Source organism: Podarcis tiliguerta (genome assembly GCF_965153285.1).
Source record: "Podarcis tiliguerta genome assembly, chromosome: 5".
Taxonomy (NCBI): domain Eukaryota; kingdom Metazoa; phylum Chordata; class Lepidosauria; order Squamata; family Lacertidae; genus Podarcis; species Podarcis tiliguerta.
In genome coordinates, this window is record NC_139538.1 from 40,271,337 (window position 1) to 40,294,758 (window position 23,422).

Here is a 23,422-nt window from a genome sequence, read left to right on the forward strand (position 1 = left end):
TTATTATTACCAAAGCAGAACTAAAAAATAATAAAAACTGTAAGATGCTGCACAGCAAATGTGCCCTAGTTCTCCAATCTCACAATATAAATTATGTGGTGCAGTGTGCAGCTCATACAACCTCCTTGTAATATACTTTCCATTAAAGCTGTGAGAGGATGGGCAGGATTTCCCTCATCAAGAGGGCAAAAATATATTTTGAACCCTACAGGAAAATCTGAAAGGGAGGGAGAGGTGTGGTGGATGGGTAAGGGGAAAGAAATGGCAGATGAGGAAGAGTAAAGCACCCCCCTTTCCCACTGCTTCTCTGCTGTAAATTCTACTTAAATCTGAAAAGACTTCTCTTTTTTAAAAAACCAAACAAACACTGTGACAGGTCTCTCTTGCACATGCTAAGGGTGTTGTTAGCACCAGACTGAGCGACAGAGACAAGTATGAATAAAGTAAGGAGTCACAAGGTCAGGGCTGTGGTTCACCAACCAGATGACCTGCCAGAGGCACTGGAAATGGTGTGTGTCTATTATTGTTGTTATTATTTTATGGTTTTAATACTGTGAACCATCTGGATCCTCTGAGAAATGCAGGGTGTATGTATATTAATCTGAAAAAATCCCTGACAAGGAAAAATCAACAGGTCCACATTAATTCAAATTCTACTTAATCAAACATGGTTAAAAGGTTTTGCCACAAGGTCTCCTCATGTAAAACAATATATCTAACTCTATTCTTATTATATTCATGCAAGATTAGAGTACAGTGGTACCTCGGGTTACATATGCTTCAGGTTACATACGCTTCAGGTTACAGACTCCGCTAACCCAGAAACAGTACCTCGGGTTAAGAACTTTGCTTCAGGGTGAAAACAGAAATCGTACTCTGGCGGCGCGGTGGCAGCAGCAGCAGGAGGCCCCATTAGCTAAAGCGGTGCTTCAGGTTAAGAACAGTTTCAGGTTAAGAACAGACCTCCAGAACGAATTAAGTACTTAACCCGAGGTACCACTGTAACAGGATTTTTATTTTTATTTTTATTTTGCTATTTGCAATTTTTTTTTTAAAAAAAAGTACAAAATGAAAGGAAGTTGTCCAATGATTACATAATCTACAGTTCTTTTCCAAATAAATAAATAAATAAATAAGCAAGCAAGCTTACAAATTCACTAAGGCTGCAATTCTGACCCCTCAACTCCAGTGTTGATGGCTAGGTGGTTAGGGTGCAGCAAGGCTCTCTGCTGACTTCTGCCAGAAGAGTGATGGTTTAAATCTCCACTCAGCCATAACTTTGATTGGGTGACCTGGTCCTGTCTCTATCTCTTAACCTAACCTAGCTCATAGGGTGACGGAGAGGACAAAATGAGGATAATGAGTCAAAGGCATTTATTTGAGCTCTTTGAAAGAATAGCAAAATATAAACGAAATAAATCAACAAAGAGCTACAGTTAAATAACTGGGATGTATATTTATAATATCATTAGTATAAAATAGCCAGATGAAAACAGCCATATTGTGCTTATGATATCATGCCACTTTGCAAGAAGTGTCAATTCACACATCTAGTTTCAGACCTGTCACAAGTACATGCGAACCAGAAAGTGGTGGTGGTGGAGGAGAACTTCCATAAGGAATTACTTACACCTTCATTTAAGTAGTGGCAGTCTAGCTAGCCTGTACTTAAGATAAAGTCCAAAGGCACATCTAGCTCTGAATCCTGGAAGTCTAGGCAAAGAAGAACCAATGTTTCATGCCAAATGATCAGAGGTGGCCAACTCAGTGCCTTCATCAGCCCCTGCCCACACAGCCAATTTGGGACAATGGGAGTTAGAATCCAACCTCATCTGCTATCTCTGAACTCCAAAGTAGTTGATAAGAACCCATTGACTAACAACCACAGGAGCCTCCCCCCCACCCCAAACCAGCAGCCATTCCTCTTGCTGCATTTCTCTAAAGTGTTCCCTAAGGGAAGGGTCAGTTATAAGCCTGTCAGTTATCACCTCTGCAGAGGTTATTTGATCAGTCATCGTTCTAGAGTTAAGTGTTGATGCTAAGCATTCTGCAATATCTTTTGAATAACTCTGCAAGTGCCTGCTGGTGAACTGCCATATAAACAGCAGCTGCAGAATTATCTATCACCTTCCTTGCGGACACAAATATCACAACTCTCTCTTTCCCTTTCCGTCTAATGTCATGCACTCTGAGCACAGTTGCCAAGACAAAGTCAATATTATTTCTCAGCTGACCTTGCAAATTCAGGGCAGATGAATTATCCCCAAATGCACAAAGAATCAGAGAATTGCAGCTGTCACTCATAAGGTCCCTGGCCACTCCAACCATTTCTGGCACTTTGTTTTATTTGAGGCTAGAACATGGCAGATGAGCCCCCCGCTGCCGCCGCCACAAAAAAATTAGTGTGTATATAACTCAAGTTTTGAATGCGCAGCTCGTTTGTGTCCATATGACAGGAATGGCAGCTGCTATTCTTGGGCCTTTGTCAGGTCAGACAAGACCTCACATTCAGTCTTCATACAGACCACAAAATTTTAACCACATATCTGAAGGCAGAGTTTGGTCTTGCTGTGGGTTTCTGATTACTGTGGTACCTTTAAGTCCATTAGTCTAGCATAAAAGGCACATCATTCTCAATTATTCTTGCAAAGAACGGAGGTCTGAAACCATGGGGATAACAACACCAACAACAGCATTAGCAAATTATATAATGATGATGATTTATACCCTGCCTTTCCACTACAATTTGCAGAGCTTACAACAAACCATTCACTACAAAATCAAGTAAATAACAACATACTATTTTGCCTGGACTGAGGCTTAATTTTCATGTCCCTTACCAAACACTGGCATTTAATCATTACCCAAGCCTTTGTGGTAGATTTTTGATAGCTATTGCAGACTTGTACAGCAAAAGGGCTGACTCTAAGAGGATTATGGGAGCGACAATAAAACAGCCCTTTAGTTTCATATCCCTTGCACCTTTCTTTGATACATGGCAACAGCATGTTACAAATTTATTTATTTTTACTAGCCTCTCTGTCAAAACTCACTTGTGTTAGTTGCAACTGGGCTAAAAGGAAAAAAGAACTAACTTTGGGAAAGCCTTCCCATCTAAAAGAAAGGGCATAGTCACACCTCCTCTTCTGCTGCTGCTAAATATCTGCAAAATATCCCCTGTATAGAAACAATACTTGTTTAAATTCTTTCACTAACCTGAATACATGTAAAAACACAGCAGTTAAATTTCTAATGGGAATTATCTGTGAGCTATATATTTTAGAAATGGAGTAGAAAAATGTGGTTACATACCAGAGAGCTTTATTCATAATCTGGAATGTGCCAGCGTACAATTTGCTAATAAACATTTATAAGTCTTATGTAAAATACAAAACTTTATCTCTGCTTTCATTCCTACATGATATTCTAAGCTGGGGAAAGGCTACTAAAGCGGAGCAGATTATGCTATAGTTCAAGCATTCATACCCTCCAATGAAATTTTTCATTAATTTATAGAATGAATGTATTGCTATTTTCTAATGTAGGATATTCATGAGTGAGTGGGCTTAGAAACACAGTTGGATGGCAAAATTCTGATCTTAATGCACCAGATAACAAAACTCCTTAAGGCAACCAACATCAGTTTTTCAATACATACACAACCATCGTTCTTCCTTAAACATACTATTTCTTTCGTCATTAGTATTTTGAATGAGGAAGGGAAGGAAATACAAATGGAAAAACATATATTTCAAAGTGTACAGAAACTATCTTCACTGAATAAAAAAGCATATTTAATCCTTGATCCTAGTTGGTGACTTGAAAGCATTTTTAATAATGAACGGAACACTTTTCAGGAGGAAAAATAACCAAGCAAAGTCTGTAGTTCTACAGGAAATCATCATAATCACTATGTATCCAGGCCAAATATTTTCTGGAAGGTGCATTCAAAGTTGCTTCCGAAAGAAAGACAGAGAGGTCGTCAATAAATATGAGAGGACCTCTCTTCTTGATCAAATAGTGGAAGCACAGCCACGTCCCATGCCATCCAATGAGTGCAAAGGAAGTTGGTCTGAGTTGAACAACCTATCTGTGCACTTATAGATGCACGTAAACAAAGATCACAGTAGCACAACACTTCTGAAATTTTGTTTAACCATTCTGCTGGTTAGCCCACCTATAACATTAAGATAATAAGAAGCCTTATGCAGAACTTCAGTATACATGCTGCTTGTCCCAACAAAGTGAAACAGAAGAGCTGAAGAATCAGTTTTGAACACACCAATAAAATCACACACAACTGCTAGATCAGCAGTGCATCAGGCAGAGCTCTGATTGAACAATATGGAACATACCAGCTGCTAGGTTCATATATATTAGTAGACCAAAGAACTTTGTTGCCTACTTTTCTCCTCAAAGTAATTGAAATTAATTAAAAAGTCACAGATCATACAAATTATTCTAAAATTCAATTATATGTATTAAAAATCACCCAAAATACCCAACATCAACTTAATGTTTAGGATAATAAAATAATATCACAGAACTAACAAATGCTCACAATTAATTGGCAATTAATCTAAAGGCCTTCCAAAATATGAAAAATTAAAAGGAAACAACCTGGTGTGCTCTAATGGTGGATTCTGGGACATAGTGATTCTGTCTTAAGCTAACTGGCCTGATTGAGCTTATTGATGCATCCTCCATCATTTCTTCTCCACCTTAAAATTTGCAAACATATTTTTAAGCATCGTACGTCTCCCATATGCTCTTTCAAAGGAAGTTGCCTTTGCAAGTCTGCCTACTAAAATTCACGTACATGAGGGAGTTAACAGATAAATGAACCACTAGAAAATCATCTTCTGCAAAGAGAGTCCTGCCTGGTTAATCATAATAGTTTCACTGTTGCTGTTGTTGTTTAAAAATGATAGCTCTGTCTTATTTTCCTTAGAAACCCATAGTTGCAGTACCTCATTAATAGCAAGCTGCTCTCCTCCTCCACCTGGGTGGCCATAACGATGGCTAGAACTTCGAAAGTCTTCATACAAGTCTTCTTCACTTCCCACATCATCACTGGTTTTCTCCAGTGATCCATCAGCAATGACTAAAATAATAAACAAACAAACAAAAATCAGGAATGTTGGCCAGATGCAGAATGGAAGGAAGCACAGTAAGTTAGTGTGTTCAAAACAAGGTTATTATAAATGTAAATTTTCAGGCTATAAACAGACCAGTTCTAACAGAAAACAGAAATAGACAGGACCTGTTGGAATTTATGAAGCTCAGCAATAGCCCTGCTTTATCTTGGAATGATACAGCTCACTCGTGGCCATAAATTTCCTCTGCTTTCTGTGGTTCTGGTCTCAGTGGTCCCTAGCAAAGCCCATGGTTTGCATACAGAATCTCTCAAATTCAGTTCCTGGTATCTTCCAAGCATGGTTGGGAAAGACCAGTTTGAAATCCTTAAGAATTACTGCTAGTAAGTCCAAGCAATACTGGGTTAGATGGACCAGCAATATTGACTTGGTATAGGACATCTTTCTATGTTCCCTTAAGTGCTTAAAGGAAACAGGCTGCTGAAAGGGTGGTCAACAGCTCCTGTTTACAACCCTTCACCTAGGCCTGGAACATCTGTCTGTTTTGATTGCTCTGCTTCAGCTCTCACCAAATCCTGCCTGGTTCTCTTTGCCTGTTGCCTCCATATTTGCCCTTGGCTCCTACTCACTGCAATCTTGCTATCTGCTGGGTGTATATATATTCTTATTTTTTTAGCTATTTGATTTCTTACCCATGCTTCACCATGAGGTGAAATACAATATTAAAGTCAGTGAAAACAAATTACAGTCATTTATAGATGATATTGCTTGTAAGTGATTGCAATAGCTCTCCACTAATGAACAGAGCATTTTCTGTTGGCAGACTTTGTCTGCACCCCAAACCACCATTTTGTGACTTTGGCTGGTAGATTCCAGTGCTCTAAGGGACAGAAGTAGATCCTCAAAGCATGAAGTCTGCCTACCCATGAACTAGGTCAAAATCTTAGGGGAAAATGCAGCAAACAAACCATTTGACTTAAGCTTTTGAGAATATAAATGATGGGAACAGGGAGGGGCAGAATGCCTCTTTAGACTAAAGTATTTCCTTCTAGGCTGTTTGTTCCCTTTTCCTCAGCACGACACTTTATTGTTTCATCAAATGTTTCACTATACTTTTCCTTTACTTGCCGCCTCTGCCTGTTCCATTACTGAACTCTATAATTTTCAGCTTCAAGACAAATCTCTCCCATCATCTTTAAAGCTTTCTGGGTTTTTGTTTTGTTTTGCTCCTGCTTCCTGTCCCCTCCCCCAATTGATATATGATTTGCACTTAGATGAAAAAGTTGTGGTCTGCGTTAAAATGTGCTCTGCTAAGCCCCCTTGTAACCTATAATCTGTGTCCTTGCCAAGCACACATTTGTTTGCCTAGCTTAACTCATGTTCAGGGATCAGCAGCATGAGTTTTCCAGGGCAGTCTTGCAAAATGTTATTTCACCCTGTAATAGCTGCTCAAGCTTAGCAAAAGAAAGCAGCAGTGGCAGGTTTCTGCCAACTGTTCCACTGCTTGCGGCAACACCAAAGATGCAGTTCAAATGCCACATTGAAAATAAGTAAAAGAGAAGGATTTTCATTGCATTTATACAAATTAGAGCATCCAAAATGTCAAAGGCCCAAGAGAGAAACATTTTTCAAATGTAAGAAGCAAAGCTGCTGACTTATTTTTGAATTCCCAGAAATACTAACCTTATGCCCCTGATACTTAAGTCATGGATCTAGAGAGCTGAGGCTGGGAAGATTTTTAACCCATTACATTACAAGAACAATCCTAAAGTTAATGGCAAATCTTCCATTTATTTCAGTAGATTGGGATCACAACTATTTGCAGTGGAAGAGTAGTACTTGTTTAAACACACACAAACACAGTGAAATGAAAAACAAACAATAGTTTCTCATCAGTTTTATCAAGCATTAAGTTTAAAGATCTTAATGCTTTCAAGCTGAGAAAAGTTCCTTGTATCTCCTCCTATACTTCATCTCCCTGGCTATGTATTTACAACTCAACATCCAGAGTTTGCTACCTCAGTGTTATGTTACTCCCGGAATAACTAATCCCTGTGTACACACAAAGTATTCCAGTGTGTTCAGACCACATCCATTTGCTGAATCTCTTCAGCCAATCATAGGTCACTATGTTTCCCTATGCTACTGGCTTTCATCCACTAATCATGCTAATGTAAACAAGACTTCACCTGCAATGAAAGGGAGGTGAGTCAAGACAAGAGCTCTTGATCTTACCAGCTGACCTTTTTTAAACCCCTCTGATTCATCCTTTGAACACGTATATACATGAGGGGAAGAGGCTGAGCTCAATCACTGATATCCAGGGATACCTGATTGCGTAAACAAACAGGTCCTGACACACATCATGCCAGACCCTCATTTCTGCCTTCAGTCAGAGGCAATCACATCAATGCACATAGATCTATTAAAGCAGGCATGCTTTCTCTAAAATAGTTCCAGGGCTTGTTGAATGTCAGAGGCTAAGGTAGAAGCCAGGTATTGTGGTAAACATAGCAGTGCCCACCCTGCCACTAGCTTCCTAGCTGAGAGTGGAGTTCCTTGCATAGCTTCTGTTCTCCTCTTTGTGGTTAAAAATAAATAAAAAGAATCTACTTTTCTTTTACACCAATTAGACAGAATACACTTATAAGCTGCAGCCACACTCCAGAATGCAGAAAGTCTTCTTACTGGTGTAGGGTCCAGGTTTTGAGGGGTCCCTAAGAAAGATCTTAGTGTCTCCGCTCTGAGGACCATTCCCTTCGCACTGCTGCATGCTACTTCTGCTCATTCACTTGCCCTGAAGGCAACCCTGTACAGGAAGGTTTTTTAAGATTTAATGTTTTATTACGTTTTTATTCATGTTAGAAACCACCCAGAGTGGCTGGGGCAACCCAGTCAGATAGGAAGGGCATATAAGGAGGAGGAGGAGGTGGAGGGACTGAAACTTAATTATGCCATTACAGCTATTACTATAATGATTGTAAATAGTACTACTGTGATGCACTTATGGCCGGTCAAGCAATGAATCACTTGACTGAGTTTTATGGCATCTGTGAGTGTTTCATCTCAAAGAGTAACTTCAATTGCTGACCACTGCTTCCAGAAACTCTGCTAAATGAATGAAAGCTTCTAATAAGGTGCCTACACACAAGTCTTTTCACGCAGCAAAAGTGTGATGGACTGTGACCTTTAATATACTACTACTACTACTAGTAGTTTCCAGAGGAAGAATGCAAGGGAAGTAGAAGATGCTGGTCTGTCTCCTTACTCTTTTCCCCTGGTTGTGTGTTAGATTGGGCGAGTGAACAGGCAGTGACAGGAGGAGGAGAAACAGAATAGTCAAGACGCTCCAGAGATTGGCGGTGGACACACAACTGCTGGAGAGTTGGCCTTGGCAGGTGCCAACAATACCACTGCTGGCCCAGTGCCAACTATGCTTCCTTATGTAGCTGACTTTTTTTTGTGAGCCTGACCAGCATACTGTGAAGAGGATCTCACCTTTGCCCCATAAAATATTCACTTTACCCAAATATGCCTATTCACCATACCTCAAGTTCTTAGAGCACTGAAGGATCAAAACTGGATAGAGAACACAAAATGCGATACACAACATTTTTACTCAGATATGTGGAGCTACACAGAATTTCAAAATGTGTAAACATTTCTTCCTACACACACACACAGCAATGTATTCAATGTTACCCCTACTACTCAGAGAAGACCCACTGAAATTGCTGGCCATGACTAAGTTAGGTCCATTATTTCAATGGGCCTACTCTGAACAAAATTTAGTTGGATACAACCCATAGAGTCAGCCCAGTGAAGTATGTCACTTTCAATTATTCTTGGTTTGAGAGCCAGGTAAAAAAGGTAAAAGCCCTCTCCCAATGTTTTTATCATAGCTGACCAGAGATGTTCTAGTGTGGAGCTGAAATCTTTTAAAAGCTCTCTTATAAGTTTCTGCTTTTTCTTTCCAGTTCTCTCCTACCTCTGCTGTTCTTTGGCAGTAGAGTATACCGCCACAGTCCATTAATGGGTAGGCTTAATTGTCATGATCAAGCTGTCTGGGTGGTAACCATAACAGTCTGTTCCCAAATATCCACTCAGAGCCTAAATATAGGCATCTTTTATCTTTCTACTTCTATTTTGCATCACACCATGTAAGCTGTTACAAACGGTATTGTTCTTGACAACTGTACAGCTGTAAAATTTCAGCTATATTAGGAATAGTCATGTTTCTGTGGGTCATTAGCTCGTAGGAGCCTCTGAAAACTGCTCTCGTGAGATCTGATCTCAACAACAGCCCTGGACACAAATATTTAATATTTCAAGCATTCCTAGTGTACAAGCATTTGCACAATATTTAAAATGTTTACAAAAAAATTAAGCCTCTATCATATTGAAGGGAAAGGAGGAGGAGCAAAACAAAAGCTGGACACTAGATGAACCCAGCCATTTGTCCCAATGGCCACATACAAGATGAATGGACATCACAGCCAAACTAGTGCCTGTTTTATGAGATTCTAACTTTTTTGCTCAATAGCACAAAAGTGAAGTGCTAACCAGGCCAAGGGCCAGGATTTGGTACAGACTGCATTAAGTTACTAACAATATTTACCGTAATACATAACACAAAAATCAGACGTTACAAACATACAGGATGCCACTAATGAAAACAGACAGCAAACAAGTGTAGATTTTGAGATGTGGTATTTGTCTGTTTCCTGTGCCCAGCAGGTGCCCTAATGCTAGAAGCAGGAAATCTTGCTTTTGCTCAACTATTTTTGCAATGTCTGCTTCTCTTTCCTGTAGAAACTTTGATGGCATTCATCAAAGCTTAACAGAATTAAAGCACAACTCCACGTCTGTGATATCCCTTTGTAATAAACAAATTCAGAGCTTGTTAGAACGACAAATGTTGCTTGGGGCTGTAATCCTTATCCAATTGAATTTTGTCACTGATTACATTCAGGGCTGCATGAATCCTCATTAATATGTAGTAACTTATTTTTAAAAATGAGCTTCTTCTCCGAATGTCACCTTGCATAAGTTCCCAAATGCCAACCATACAAATGGATCAATCCAAGGAAGTGCAGTTATGGATTCCCAAGGAATGTGACATTTCCAAAATGATAAAAGTGTAAAATAATTATAGCTAAAAGGTAAATGTGGGGTGGCTTTTATATATTTTATATATTTTTTAAAAGGTGAAGGGTTAAAAACCAGCAAAGGGAATAGGTTTTGCAATCATATCAGCTAGACCAATTATTTTGCTTTCCTCTCCCATCCCCTGAGGTATCAAAGTGAGACTGTACGAAAATGAACTTTGAAAAAAAGTTACGAGGAAACCTGCTTGTTCTACAGATCCTTTTACACTGAAACACAGCTGCAAAAGTGTTTCATAATATGTATGTGGAACACAAGATAATAGAATGCACATGAAAAACAGGGTGGTGTACAGTGAATAAAATGTTGTATTTGAATTGGGCTGTCCTGGGTAGGGATGGAAGGATTTGTCAATTTGTTCTTTTAGTTTCTAATTTTTCCAATCTTAAATTCAATTATCCACATTTCTGCAGCTCATCAGCATTCTGGTGTGAATTTATCCTAAGAAATATACTTTTGTATGCAGTTTTGACTAATGCACACATCTTTGCAAGCAATGTGCCCAAATATAATGGATTTTGGTATGTTCTTTGCACAAATATATTTTTATGCACATTTTGCCATTAATATAAACTTTTTTTTTCTTTTTTTTTGAGAACTAAACCACAAAACTCAAGCAAGTGAGAATTCTGAAGCATAGCTATGTTTTGGTTTGTGTGTTGTTTGGTAAGGGCCAGTTTAGTAGATTCACCTTTAAACATTAACTGAATCAAATTTCTGCTCCATCCATAATCCTGAGTATTTATTCCTACTCAGCCATGAAGCTGGAACTGGGCATGAGACAGGGAGGAAAGAAGGACTTGCCACGCACATTTTTGCTCCCTCACAAAACAACTGCACAAATATGAAGAGGGCCCAGGGAAGCAGCTGCTGCAGGACTGTGTCTGTGAAGAGGTGAGGGGTGGAGTTGTAACTCCCAGTGGAAAGGGATTACATGCTAACATTTCTGTAGGAGAAGAATTTCTACCTGCACACAATTTATGCCATATTTTGCTCATCTGAGAAACTTCACTTTCATATTTAAAAATCATGTCACGTTCCCTCATAGCTGTGCATAAAAATGGTCCCCGTATCAAGAAGTATTTTTTAAATTCCCATTATTTAATCAACAGTACATTTTACTGCATCTAATAATTTTTGTACATTTTATTTATGATATTTTTCTGTGTTTGGGTTGAGGTATAAAAGCTCTCTAAGCAGCAGTATTCAACCATTTCAGTTCCTGAACTGAAATATTATCCTTAGGCTACATATTGCTTTTTATCTACTTTTAAGCTTTATCTCTTATGTTTGAGATTCTCCACTTTCTCTCTCCTCTCTTCCTTCTTTTAAAATCAACATGTCAAAAATGGTGGTGATAATACTGGTGTGATGCAATTGTTGGTCATGACACATTCGTTCAAAGGCCAATTTTCTGTAACTAGAGATATGAATTGGGGGTGTGTGTGCTTTTCCTCCCCTTCCTCAGTTTTCCCTGGGGTTTTCCAGCCTTCTACATCTCTATCTATGATCCATCAGGTCAAAGACCAATTTTCTATACAGTCCTGATTATTCTAGTATCCCAAAAAGTTATATTTCTAGTAGAAGACACTGACAGAGTACACCCCATATAGTTAAAGCACATGACAGTGGGATATATCAGCCTATTTGGGAGGGAGGATTACCAAAGTCTTTATTCACCCTCTTCGACCATGTGATTTCAATCAGAAAGGACGTCTGAGTTGGATGCTCCAAACTTTGACCACATGGCTTTACCAAGCCATCTTCGTGTTTCTAGACAAATGATTTAGAAACTCTTACCTTCTTGAAACTAAGTTAAACTGCCTGTCTTTTCTTGCTGCTGTATGGAAAAGCACATGAATCTGACCTTTGAAGAGTTTGTAAGCAAACCATTTTAACTTATCAGAGGAGTTTGGAGTTTGGATTTGATATCCCACTTTATCATTACCCGAAGGAGTCTCAAAGCAGCTAACATTCTCCTTTCCCTTCCTCCCCCACAACAAACACTCTGTGAGGTGAGTGGGGCTGAGACTTCACAGAAGAGTGACTAGCCCAAGGTCACCCAGCAGCTGCATGTGGAGGAGCGGAGACGCGAACCCGGTTCACCAGATTACGAGTCCACCGCTCTTAACCACTACACCACACTGGCTGTGTGTATCAAACATGTGGTATCTTTTTTCTAAGCTAAGGGAAGTAAGGGGAACTTTGGAAGAAACTTAAAAGGGGATTATTTAAAGGTCTAACAAGCTATATCTCCACTCTTAACTTGTCTGCATGTTTTGTGACTCTAAATCTTTGCTGGGGCTCTCCCCCAAAGAGTATTTGTCTCAAACCCATATCTAGGCATTTAGGGAATTCTTTTATTCTTTTAAACCAATTACAAACAAACCATTATATACCAATAATGACATCTCCCTGAGATTCATGGGAACTGTAGTTTGTAAAGGATTCTGGGAAATGTAGTTCTGTTGTGGGTAAACTATCGTTCCCAAAATTCTTTTTTGGGAAGCCATTTCTCTTTCTCTCTGGGCCAGTCTTATCTGTGCTATTTCTATCAAGAGCTCTAGTGACCCAAGAAGTGTGTCATTTTCTCTTATTTGTTACAGACCCCGCCATCTCCTTGGGAAAGAGTGGCTGTCAGTTTTCATTGTGTTCAGGCCAGTGACACTCAGATGAAATGCTTGCTGCTGTTTTTGTTTATCACAACACAGAAACTCCCAAGGGGAAATAAACTGCAATGTCCCTCTCCTCATAGCATCACACTACTCTGCTTTAACCCCAAAGGGACACTCAGAGTATATTGCCCTCCTTCTACTACTCTTTACATTTGATGGAGGTATATATAGAAATACCTTGGCAAATTCCATCCTAATTCAGGTGTTTTTTAAAAAATATCTAATTCATTGTTATTACCAACCCAGAACACTTTAAAAATATAGGAACAGTTATCGCACTGGCGTAACGCCACCAGCTGTTGCCCAAAATGACTCATGTCTCTAGTGTATGTTGATTAAAGTTCACTTCCTAGTCAAAAATGACCACATTTGAATACTGGCTGTCAAATATTATTCGTGACAATAACACGCAAATTTAAAAGCTTATTATTTAAGTTCTCCTGCCCTGCTAGGGAAAGTTAAGATGAGATGGCATCCATCCGCCTCAAGAGACAACAGAGAAGTGTGCCCTTGGGGGTAATGTCAAACTGTTGGAGAGTTACAGCGCCTGCTGTGGCTGTAGAAAGCGATGCAGGAGAGACATGTTTTGTTGCAGCAGATGAAGGCATCTAGTTGTGCTGCTGCAGATTCATTTTTTCTCTCTGTGCTCCTCCCAGCTTTATAATCAATTTCAGATGTAGAACCGCCTTGGGAAAAGTGCAGATTCCAATACAGTGGTACCTCAGGTTACATACGCTTCAGGTTACATACGCTTCAGGTTACAGACTCCGCCAACCCAGAAATAGTACCTCGGGTTAAGAACTTTGCTTCAGGATGAGAACAGAAATCGGGCTCCGGCGGTGTGGCAGCAACAGGAGGCCCCATTAGCTAAAGTGGTGCTTCAGGTTAAGAACAGTTTCAGGTTAAGAACGGACCTCTGGAACAAATTAACCCGAGGTACCACTGTATGGTGGCCATACAAGAACGGCAGCCCTTATTGTTTTACTATTCATATTTAGACTTTCAATATCATTTTAAGAAGAGGTATGATATCTTATTTTTAAAAGTTAAGGCACGTGTGAACATTAAACACACACATACACAAATTAATATTTAAATTTTAAATAGCCCGAAAATAAGAATATAAGGACCTACTGGATGAAGCCATCTAGTCCAGCATCCCATTCTCACAGTGGCCAACCAGATGCCTGTGGGAAGCCTGCAAACAGGACATAAATGCAAGAGCACTCTGCCCACCTGCAATGCCCAACTGGCATTCAGAGGCATACTACCTCTGGCAGTGGAATTAGAACATAGGCACAGTGGCTAGTAGCTGCTGAGAGCCTTATCTTTCTTGAATTTTTCCAGTCCTCTTTTAAAGCCAAGTTGGTGGCCATCACTTCCGCCTGTTAGAACAAGTTCCATAGTTTTACTGTAAAAATGCCTTGACTTCATACTGGAATTTGTGCACTTCCCAAAGGGGCACCACACCTGAAATCAAACATATAACTGAAATCTACAGTCCTGCAAGAGCTGACCTTGTCACAATTTGCACAGTAAAACAAATAACCACACGACAATAACAGCAAAACAAAAGAATTAAAACTTCAGGAGGTCCTATTAGAGATCTCCCACGTCACATCTGTTTCCACCAAGAATAAAGGCTTTCTAAACAAGCAGAGGATAGAAGAATCCATTTCTTGACACTTAACTCCGGTGCTCAGCAATCTTGTGCCCCAGCACTTGTGCTGTTTATATTATTCTCAGGGCAACTGGCTGTTTTGCCAAAACATTTCAAACAGAGCTTCAAAACTCTCTGTGTTATTTACTTTGGGTTTGAAATGGGGAAATCAAAGCTCGGGGCGCTAGGAGATTAAGATCTTCCATTAAAAACTTGCTGAAGCAATCTATATCTTGGAAACACTAGGGCACAAAGTGCCAGCAAATTCTGAAGTCTGATCAGTCTGCAGAATGATTTTCAGAGTCATTGGAGAAGACAGCTCTCTGCATGCTCTGATGATTTAGGCCACAACTAAGCAGCCTTGCGCTCCGCTACATACCTTCATGTGTATGAACATGACAAATGATCTGAGTTATGAGAACGCTGCCACTTCCTGGAATCCTCCCACTTTTAATACCAATGCATAAAATGCAGGGACAGCAGAGCTTTTTGTGATATAATCCCAAAGCTGCTTAGGGGGCAAGATAAAATCAAATTGTCCCTGTGCATGTTCATTTTTATGCACAATAACATCTGGCATGCTGATGCCACAGCATATTAAGGTGACCTTGAGCATTAAAAGGCAAAATAATCTTTTTTTAAAATGGAAAAAAGATGCCTTGCTGATGGACAGTTTACTGTTCCTAAATAACCTTATGAAAGCAGGATGGAGGCAGACCTTGATCTCCTCTCCTTGGATGCTGTAATGACTCACTGTAGTATTTCTCCCCAAAGACCTTGCCTATGCACAACCGGGGACTTTCCATGCAATGCCAAAACCTATTTCTCTCATATAATATCATTGCAGCCATCATACTATATGTCACTGGAGGACTCAAACCTTGGCCCCCGGCAGCAGGCCCCACCTTGCACCACCGGTGCAGCTTGCATACAGAGAGAACTACTTGCCTGAACTCTGTGACACTAGAGAACCATCACTGTAGCAGACCAGAGAGTGTATTGCACTAGAAATGGGGAACCTGCAGTCCTTCAAAAGTTGTTGAACATGAACTCTCAGCAGCTTCAGTCAGCATGGCCAACAGTCAGCGATGACAGAAGTTGTAGTCCAGCAAAATCTGGAAGGACACAGGTTCCTCATTCCTGCATTAAAACTTTGCTAGGCTAAGATGGGGGAGGGGATAAAATGCACATATTCTAATCCCAATTTGTCCCCTCATAGGGAGCTGCATGCAACTAAATCCTACACAGAGTAGACCCAATGAAATTAATGAACCTAAGTTAGCCATGTCCATTAGCCTCAGTAGGTCTACTCTGAGGGGAACTAGCTTTGAATACCACTGAAAGATCCTTTAAGCTGAAAAGAAGCCTACCCCTTCATAATTTAAAGCAGAGGTACCTAGCATGCCCTCCAGGTGTTGAACTGCAGCTCTCATCATCTCTAACCTTGTTCATGCTGGCTGAGGCTGACGTTGGGAGTTCAGCTTCAGGAGAGTAACAGATTGGTTGTTCTTGTCCTTGGAGGGGGACGATTCTCAGAGAACACACATTCTAAGATGTGATTTCTCCAACTCCAATATTCTCCACCCATAGGTTCATTTAAACCAGAGGTGGAAATCTATGACCCACCAGGCATTGTTAGACTCTAATTTCATCAGTCCCAGGCAGCATATCAATTGTTAGGGATGATGAGAGTTCAGAAACATCTGGAGGGCAACAGGTTCCATACCCTGCTTTAAGCTGCAAGAAGGGCATAGGTCAAACTTGTTCAGTATTGTGTACACTGACTGGCAACAGCTTTCCAAGGTTTCAGACAGGACTCTTTCCCAGCTCAAACTGGAAATGCCACAAATTGATCCCGGGACCCTCAAAACATCAGTTCTGCCAATGAACTGCAGCCATTCCCTAAAGAAGGGAAGCAAAAAAACCCTCCACTGACCATGGTGGTGGAGCGGGGAATTGGCCTCTGAAAACATGTTTCCCCTGAGGCCAGCTCCCATCACCCATGAAATCTGTACACAGGTCTTTAGTTGTTAACTATTCTATTCTTGACATAAGTGCCTCAGGATGTAGAGAGAAGGGAAAAGGGCATCTCCAAGGCCTTTTCTACCTTCTTACTGATTTGTCAGCAAAGAAGTACATATGGTATAATGCTTCTGTTAGGCTGCCATATATGAAATGCTGTATTGTAAACCAAATATCTTTTTAAATTCATACTGCATCTGAAGGTGTAGAAAGGCCAAATGGTATTATTATGACCTACAATGTCCTAGCCACTGAGCCAAGACAACAGAATGCACTATGTTCTCAACGAGTCTGCTAATAACAGTGAAATATAGCTGACCATATACTGCTTCATCCATATTCAGAAGAAGAGGTGGCAGAGGAATCTATCCTGCATTATTGCCAGATGCGAATTGGAACCACATTTAAGACAAGTATGAAAAACACCTCGCAAAATTGCATGTTTAAGTTTAAGAGGACACACAATGGGAAGTCACTGACAAAGACCACTTCCAGGCTGTCATTATTTTATAGGTGAGATTCAATCCTCTACTGGCAAATTTGAAGGGTGGGCAATTAAAGACAAGTTCATGCTCTTGCGCAGCAAACTTTATTTCGTGGGAAACTTTGGGATAACAATCACTTGAGGCAATGTCATATAACCTCCACATAAAAAAAATCAAAATGAATGGTTACCAAAGAGTAGCTGTCACATAACCGTCATGCAAACTTCCTGGGGCTTCAGTGGTTTACAAGGTGTTTCTTAAAAGAAGCATTAGATTATCATTATGATTCAGTCTGAACCAAACATAGACAGAATTTAAACATGATCAATAATACCCTCTTATTTTCCTGTAAAAATCAGTAAGATTCTTCAGATCAGCAAATTTTGAATCTGCCATAGCTCGGAAGTATAACCCCTATCAGTACACAAGTAAACACTATGCAGTTGCAAACTATATTGCAGAACCTTGCTTTGCAAGGTCTAAATGGCAATATCTTCCACATCAGAACCTTGTGCAACCTTCACAAATCCAGGGTTGGTGAATGAGGCATTGGGTCCTTATGCCATTAGCACTAATTGTGTTAATGTAGAGAAGAATGTACCATTGTACATAGAGAAGAAGCTGCCAGATGCTGCAACCCAAACATATTTGTTTAACCCCTCTGGTTTCATAACAGACCTCCACATCTGTATTTGTATATAATAATATAGTTTGTATAGTCAGAAATCTCTTAAGCAGTGACACCTTTGATCACTAGCTAGGTGGTTTTCATTTTTCTCCAAGCCAAGTATGCAGGTCTCTCTCCTTCCTATTTAGCAAGCAATTTACTTTTGAGATGACAGTACTGACAGAATGGACTCCCAGGAGCCCATTCCCGTGCATGAGTGATATATTATCAAGAAGCTCCATAAGCATTTTTGTACATAAAACATCCATGTCTGTAACAGTTCCTAAATAAAATACACTTATTTCTCCCCTATGTCAGTCCCCTATGACCAAAGTCTGCCCTTTTCTTTTTATCTTGCTGCAGTGTTTAAGAATAGGTATGAGTTAGTTGGCCTGAGATGAACAATTCATATGCTCCAATTCTTTCTTTATTGCCCGGCATAATTCCCATTATACGGTCCCTATCCCTGGTAAGATGTTGCCTTTGTCTTTGGGAAATATTTTGGGGTTACCCCCAGATATGAAATGCGGCTGAATATGTTTGTAATGCAGCTCTTCTGTAATAAGAGAGACCAGGACCACAGGGAAATTAGACCACCTTAAAGATTAAAAAACAAACCTCTTATGGACATAGGATAAAAGCTCAACCAAAATGGAGCAACTTGCCTGCAACACATGGAGCTTTCCAGTTTAGGAAAAAATGTGAATAAGGGGGGCAAAATAGATGCACATAAAATTATGCAAGGTATGGCAAAAGTGGAAAGGGAGAAGTTTCTTCTCCTCTCTCATAATTCTGGAGTCATCCAATGAGGCTGAATTGGGAACATTCAGGACATTAACACAACACATAGTTCAACTATGGAATTTGCTACCACAATAGGTAGTAATGGCTGCCAGCTTGGGTGGCTGTAAAATGGGTTTATTCATGGAGGAGATCAGTGGCTAGCAGTTATGATTACCTCCGTGATGAGAGGCCCAATGTCTTCTGACTACAAGTTGCTGGGAAGCACAAACAGGTGTGTGCTACTGCACTCATTTCCTGCTATGGGCTTCCCATAGGCATCTAGTTGACCACTGTGGGCCAGAATTTTGGACTAGAGAGGCCTTTATTCTAATCCAGCAGGGTTAAGGACTGTGCTTCCCAGCCTTAGAATCAATGGAAGGAATAGGCTACAACTACTACAGGACTGGATTCTTCCAATGCCTCATGCCCTAGAGTGATGGAAATTTATTGGCAAAAGTGAGAAGAACAACGGGAAGACCTGTTGAAGTAGAACGCCTTGCATTCCTTTGTATTATGCTAAAAGAGGGAAATAGTTGAACCCTCTGATTCCAACTCTGAAATGCTGGATAACCAAAGAAAATCAATATGAACGTTGACAAATTATTCTTTGTGCCAGTGTTGTACTCATTGGGGAATTCTGCTGTATAAGCACAAAAAGAGCAGTTTAAAGGTATTTTAATGTACTTTTTAAATGAAGTTGTCAAAGACTGCATTTGTGCTCTTGTGTTTGATGAATATATAGATTGGTTTTTGCAAAAAGCAGTAAATAAAAATGCAACCTACTGACTTTCACACAACAAAACACCATTAACTGTGCAGTGGGTGATTGTTGGAACAACTGTGTAAACTAAATGTGCCATGTACAATTAAAGTGCACCCCAAATCACTGTTTGCTTGCTGTTGCAGCTTTTTTTAACTGATTCTGAAGATGATATAGTGAGCATCCCAAAGGACTCATAAATTAATTAAAAGAGCTGTTTTCATTTACACACACAAATACACTCCTCCCCATCTCTCTATTTTCACGCAATGCAGCTGGCCAACCCACACTGTACACTATCACAGATATATATGCCCTAAAGATGTAAGAATACAAATTTGGAGGTAACAGACTGCCATCACTGTGCAACTTCTAGACTCGAAATGTCCTGCATCATTCAATACCCCTTTCTTCATGCTATGCGCATATATAAGAGAAGAGACCCTTTTGTCCCTATAAGAGTATTTGAAATGGGTCTTGCATTATAGTTGGAATTACTGCTAATCAAACATGTTCAACAAAGATCAGAACAATCTGCACCATGCACGTAAAATACTGTTTACCATTTTAACTGCCATGGCTTTCCCCAAAGAATCCTGGGAACTGTAGTTTGTTAATGGTGCTGAAACACCCCTCAGAGTGCTATAATTTCCATCAACCATAACAACCCTACAATCCCCAAGATTCTTTGATGGAAATCATAATTGTTAAAGTGGTATAAGAGTGTCTTAACGAGTATCCTTAAATTGTTACATTTCAGGTGACCACCAGATGTAGTTCCTAAGAACAACAGGGACAGAAAGTATGGCATTAAAGAAATATTTCTGCATGTAAGGGTGTTGCTGCTTGACAAGAGACATCCTGCCCTTGCTGTGCTTATCCTTACCAACCAACATATACCAGCAAGGGATAAGAATAACGATTGTCCCCAATCTCCATCTGGACATGTAGCTTTGTCCAGAATTTGTTTATCACCTGCAAATTACAAACTGGAATCATACACTTACTTTTCGGGTTCATACTTTTGGATTACCAAAGACAAGGTATTAATTTTGAATTCTCTACAAGCTTGTGAAATGATTGAAAAGTCAGTATTTCAGTGATATCTCATTTCAATAGCGCCATGGTAGTTTTTAAAAATCCCAATACAAAATAAAAATAAAAATGCTGCCTAATGCCCAATTATGCTAGGAGGATTCTTTTAATCCAATAAGGACTGTCGGCATTAAAGCAGCTGTTAACAGCAATCATGTTTAGAATCCTAGGTCTGAAAATGCCAAGTCTGCTGATCCAAGGCAGCATCCAAATTGCACTACTAAACAATAAGACTGCGGTGCAGGGGGATCGTACCCCAAGGTACTTGCAGAGCGAAATGCTCTAGCTGACTCAAGCCTACAATTTCTTCTTGACGGCACAGTAAATTGATCCGTCCATGGCAAGCTCAGAAACGTGTAGTAGGTCAAATGCTAATGAGAATCGGCAAGATCAAATTCTAGTCCTGGGCAAGCTACCATTTGCAAAAGGAGAACAGCATACTTCAAAAAAATTCGGTCATTAAGACTCCAGCCCTAAATATGCTTATTACAGAATAAGGGTCTTACTTATGAGTACGCATGCACATAATTGTGCAGCAATAAGTGATATATTAAATTAGTGCTAGTTAAAAGCTCAGCTGTGACTTAAGTAATTTTTGCTAGACTGTATACAGGAAGCTGTATTATAATGAGTCAGAGTACTGGTCTACCTAGTTCAGTATTATCAACACCAACTGACAGAGGCTCTCTATCCAGTGTTTCATGCAGGAGTCCTTCTCAAACTTACTTGGAGAACCCAGAGACAGAATCCAATAACTTCTGCATGCAACTCATGTGCTGTTGCCACTGACTTGTGGTGGCAACTGGAATGGGAATTCGCTGACCAGCAAAATGCTCTGCATATGTTCAATTGTACTTAAAGTAGGACCAGAGTTACTTCTAAAATTCTTTTTTGCTCTTCGCTAGCACATTTTGCTTTATCCAGGCCAACACCATATTCATGTAATGAATAAGGGTCAAGTAATCTTGCTTCATGTGGGATGAGAGGTGCTGAAAAGTAATTTGCCTGCTCGGTGCTTTTCCATTTGGGATATTTGAATTCTACCCTTCCAAGTAACTAAGAGCTCAGATGTTGTATTACCTCACTGGTCTGATAGGTCAGGGAAGGAGGAAAAGTCCAGTTTTGGAAGCATGCTTTTTATATTAGTCAGTGGTGTGTAAAGAAAGTAGACTTGATAGGCTGAGTTATGATGACCCTGCAGGGCTAGGAAAGAATGCTCACAGTCTAAATAGCTTATTGAGGGCAGAACTCAACCTGTCAGCATGGAATGTAGTCTCTGGCTAGAACTGGCTCCACTTTTGCTCTGGCACTTTGTGTAACTAGCAAGGAAGAATGAAGGAGTGATCTTAAAAGATAAGTATTAACCCCACTTTAGCCGGCTTGCCAGGATGGGAATTACTGAACATGAAGATGCCACCTGTCTTATTGAAAATAGTGTAAAACACAAAATTACTGTTAGATTTTCTCCCCCAGTTGAATGAAAAAGGCTATGGAGATATGAAGGCAAACCTTTAAAAAACAAACACTAATCATGTAATTTTCTCTTCTTACTACTCAACTTTGATTAACTATGAAGATTTTTCTGTAGTAAAAATCCTCCCCACTCCTTTTTACTGCTCCCCACACACTTCTGCTTAGTGAGACGCTTAACCACAAGCCAACAGGCTAAGCCAAACCTTGGCTGAGTTCAGTGGGGCAGCAGCAAAGCAGCTGCACATTTCTCTCTGGGAGCATGTGCATCTGCACAGTCCCAAAAAACCAAGCTTGGCTTGACACACTGTACAAACCAGGCCTATGTGTAATGACTATCTGGATGTTGTAACTGTTATTTATTTATCTGAATGGGGTGTGTGGGTGGGTGTGGGTATATGTGTGTGTGTGTCTGTCTGTCTGTCTGTCTCTGTGTGTGTGTGTAAATCATTTTGAGGTGAATGAATGCAGAGTGCTGGATAAGGTTTTTTAAATATATAACTGCAGGGCTACATGCCTACTTCACCTACTTCACTACTTCTAGCCATTTATTATTAAGACCTTCTCAGTCAGTCATGCTTTGTTTCATCGGTCGTCACAGTAAAACCATTTCTAGGTTTTAAAAATTAAAACAAGTCATTAAAAATATAGCCCAGAACACAGATCAAGATTGTGATGAAGCAATAGATTATAATGGGATTAATTATTGATAATGCTGTTGTCATGTAGGCCATTCTGCATATTTAATAATGTCTCACATTTAGAACTATTAAATAGGATATCCCTTGAAATTATGGCAAATAAAGTATACATAATTAGCTCAAGTTGTTGACAGGATGAAGTATTAGCCACCCTGATAATCCAGAAGGTACCCAAAGTAAATTCTGCTTGAAGAAATACTTATCCATTTCCTGAATTCTTAGTATTATTTTGCAAAATTGAAAGTATAGCAGACAGTAACATTCAATAAAATCATTTGGCCTGGCATGTGTCCTTTCTCTGATTGGCTGAGGCACCAGCTACTCCCTAATGTGCTACCTAATTAGCGCCTAAAAGACAGCCCTGTCTGCACTACAACTGCCCACCCAGAGTGATGACAACAGATACACTTACACTTACAGTGTGAATGGCAAAATCCCAAAAGGGAATTGAGACTTTGTAAGGATTTATGATTTAATGGTCATGTTATACAATCATTTTCTATTAAATGAGCTTGGTGTTGGGTGTTCAGTACCTGGCCCTAACTTTATATTAAGGAGTTACCATCTGAGTTACCATTTTTGTGTCTCTCTTTTAATACAGGCATGCCAGAAGTGGCAAATGGATTGTAGACAGCCAGAGAGGCAGGATGTGATGTGTGCACATTTCAGGCACAGCTTGTCTCCCTCTATCAGACAGTTCAAAAGTTGAGAAGGTAGAAAAGGGTCAGCTTTGAAAAGAATGGCATTCTCACTATAATGCTCAAACCACATTCATTCATGCAAAAAATCTCTGCAAACTGTCCTGCGGTTGCTGCTTCTGTCTCCGCCTTTACATTTCAGCA

At 39.9% G+C, this 23,422-nt stretch overlaps 1 protein-coding gene across 7 annotated transcripts in view; it reads right to left on the reverse strand.

The window, feature by feature from the left end:
- The window catches only part of ARHGEF4 (Rho guanine nucleotide exchange factor 4), a 155,228-nt gene that overhangs the window by 44,822 nt on the left and 86,984 nt on the right, over positions 1–23,422 (reverse strand). For all 7 annotated transcript variants that reach the window (XM_083443440.1, XM_083443442.1, XM_083443441.1 and 4 more), the window contains one exon: positions 4,971–5,104. In XM_083443440.1, coding sequence (XP_083299566.1) covers positions 4,971–5,104 — 134 coding nt within the window. The remainder of the gene's footprint in view (positions 1–4,970; positions 5,105–23,422) is intronic.